Source organism: Perkinsus marinus, assembly GCF_000006405.1.
Source record: "Perkinsus marinus ATCC 50983 genomic scaffold scf_1104296947616, whole genome shotgun sequence".
In the NCBI taxonomy this organism is placed as follows: Eukaryota; Perkinsozoa; order Perkinsida; family Perkinsidae; genus Perkinsus; species Perkinsus marinus.
The window spans coordinates 54895-57012 of NW_003210555.1; the positions used below are offsets into that span (position 1 = coordinate 54895).

The 2118-nt window shown below is 47.8% G+C and overlaps 1 protein-coding gene across 1 annotated transcript; it reads right to left on the reverse strand.

Annotated features, from left to right (window-relative positions):
• Positions 1-1691: 1691 nt before the first annotated feature.
• Pmar_PMAR015091 (hypothetical protein) lies at positions 1692-2099 on the reverse strand (the record flags this gene model as incomplete). The annotated part of the gene is made up of 1 exon (XM_002779328.1): positions 1692-2099. One exon carries the CDS (start codon positions 2097-2099, stop codon positions 1692-1694), a length of 408 nt encoding a protein of 135 aa, XP_002779374.1.
• Between the last annotated feature and the right edge of the window lie 19 nt (positions 2100-2118).

Below are 2118 nucleotides of genomic sequence, written 5' to 3' on the forward strand. Positions count from 1 at the left end.
TTCCAAAAGTATCGAAGGCTGATTTTTCAATCGTCCAGAATAGTGAATATACGCGCCGTTACAACGATCTCCAACTGTAAGCGTCCGCACTTCTCGTGACCAAAGTATTTTTGGACGCCGTGTCGAGTGTTGAGTATCACATTCTTGCGACATAGCAACATGCGTTGTCAGTTATAACACGACACGCGCAACAGAATACTCGATGAATTCAATTCAGGTGTGTGGTCATAGCGAGCTGGGGAGGGCTGGAGTGGTTCCATAAGCGCCCTTCGAGACGCTAAGAGCACACCAAATGAAAATGCACTGCAGGCAGGGAGGTGAAAATGGCCAAAATGCTTTTTGTTGAGTTTCAAGTGCGCGACTTGGATTTGCACGTAATCAAGCATGGGGAGTTGAGTGGTGAAGGAATTAGTTTGCGCGTTTCTAGATGGCGCGTGCTGTACCCAAATAGAAATTTGACATCCCCTTAAGAATTACAGTGATCTGAAAATCAGGAAAGGCAGAGGCATCATCAGGAGTTTCCTGACAAGAGATTGCCGTTACTGCCGAGCCTGCGATGCTCATCGTGAGGATTGTCAATGGTGGTCTGCCATCATCGAAGAGGGAGTCACCCAGCCCACTCGCCGCTCTGCAGCAGAGCCTCTGCTACTTTGGCAATGGACCGATCGCGTATCATGGACCGTCGACTAACCCCACGAATCCCAGGCGTAAGAGAAGGGTTCTTGAGTAACCCCATATCTCCTGTCAGTTCATGGCTAGACTGCTCTCCAGATGACGCTTTTGTCGGTATACGAGGCTTGCGACCTCAGGTCCGCCGGGATCGAACCTGGGTGCTAAGTTGTGTCACTCATACTCTGTCTCGATAAAGGCTCTATGTATTAATACTATGGGTTGGTTCATTCGGTGCCGTGAACTTCATTCGGGCGTTAACTTCCACGTCAACGTCTTCATTCCGGAGCTCATCAACCACCAGCGCGATCGGATACAACGCGACTTAGCTCGAGATCCCGAGAGTGTCCGGCCGAGGCCGCCATCTAAGCTACATCAGCCACTGCTTCCAGTGATGCCACCGATGTTGTCAAGACGAATTTGGAGTACTGATAGAAACTCTATCATCACCAACTCAACCCGCCGACTCAAATATTCTAAAAATAATAAATTTCTGGCGATAAAACTGATATACACAACGGGGAAGGGCTGGCTCACAATCAGAGGTATTCTCTCGTCATGGACCCTGGCTCGATCCGAAGCAACAACCCAATTAGAAACCTCACATGAAAATGGACCTCACATACAGATAGATCGTGATAGAATCTACCTTCACGTAAAGTGTTCATATACAAGGTCACATTGTACGAAAATGGATGTATTGCGCGATAAACCCTCAAGCACTAGAGCTGTCCTTCCTTGAAATATATTGGTTTCAAGGTATGCGTACCTTGGGGTTTACCGTAGGCGGGTGCGTACCGGACGCACGCTGACGAAGCGATCCTCCCGATTGACTTTTTGATCATATTTCTTCACTCTAGGGGTCTTCGAGCAATTGGATGTGTCTATTTAAAACCACTCAAGTACCGGACAAAACACAACAGAATATAAAATATTGAAACACTCATCTAGATTGATTGCACGACTACTAAGAAAAGAACATTCGACCAACATAGTTGATTCTAAGGAATACCTAAACTAGGCTAACAATAGTAGGGTTCACCTTCGCAGTCACTATCAGTAGGGGCAAAGCAAAGAGAACCATCATCCTTCTTGATGATACCGAAACAAACCGCCGGATTCTGCCAAGTCTTGCAATACGATCCCCACTTGGAATCGCGGCACTGAGACATATCATTGCAGACGTCCTGACAGGTGGGTGTGGGTTCGGGACAAGCCACCGGCTCCAACGTGTAGTCATCACAGGTGTCCTGTTCGGTCGGCTGGAAGCAGTAACCATCATCCTTATGGTAGAGACCAAAGCAGACACCGTTGCCCTTGCAGTAGGAGCCATACTTGGAGTCAGCACAGGGAGAATAACCATCACAAATATCCTGACAATACTCGGCGACGGCAACGGACAGAGTGGCGATGGTGAAAGCGACCTTCATGGAGAAGACAAAAATTAGA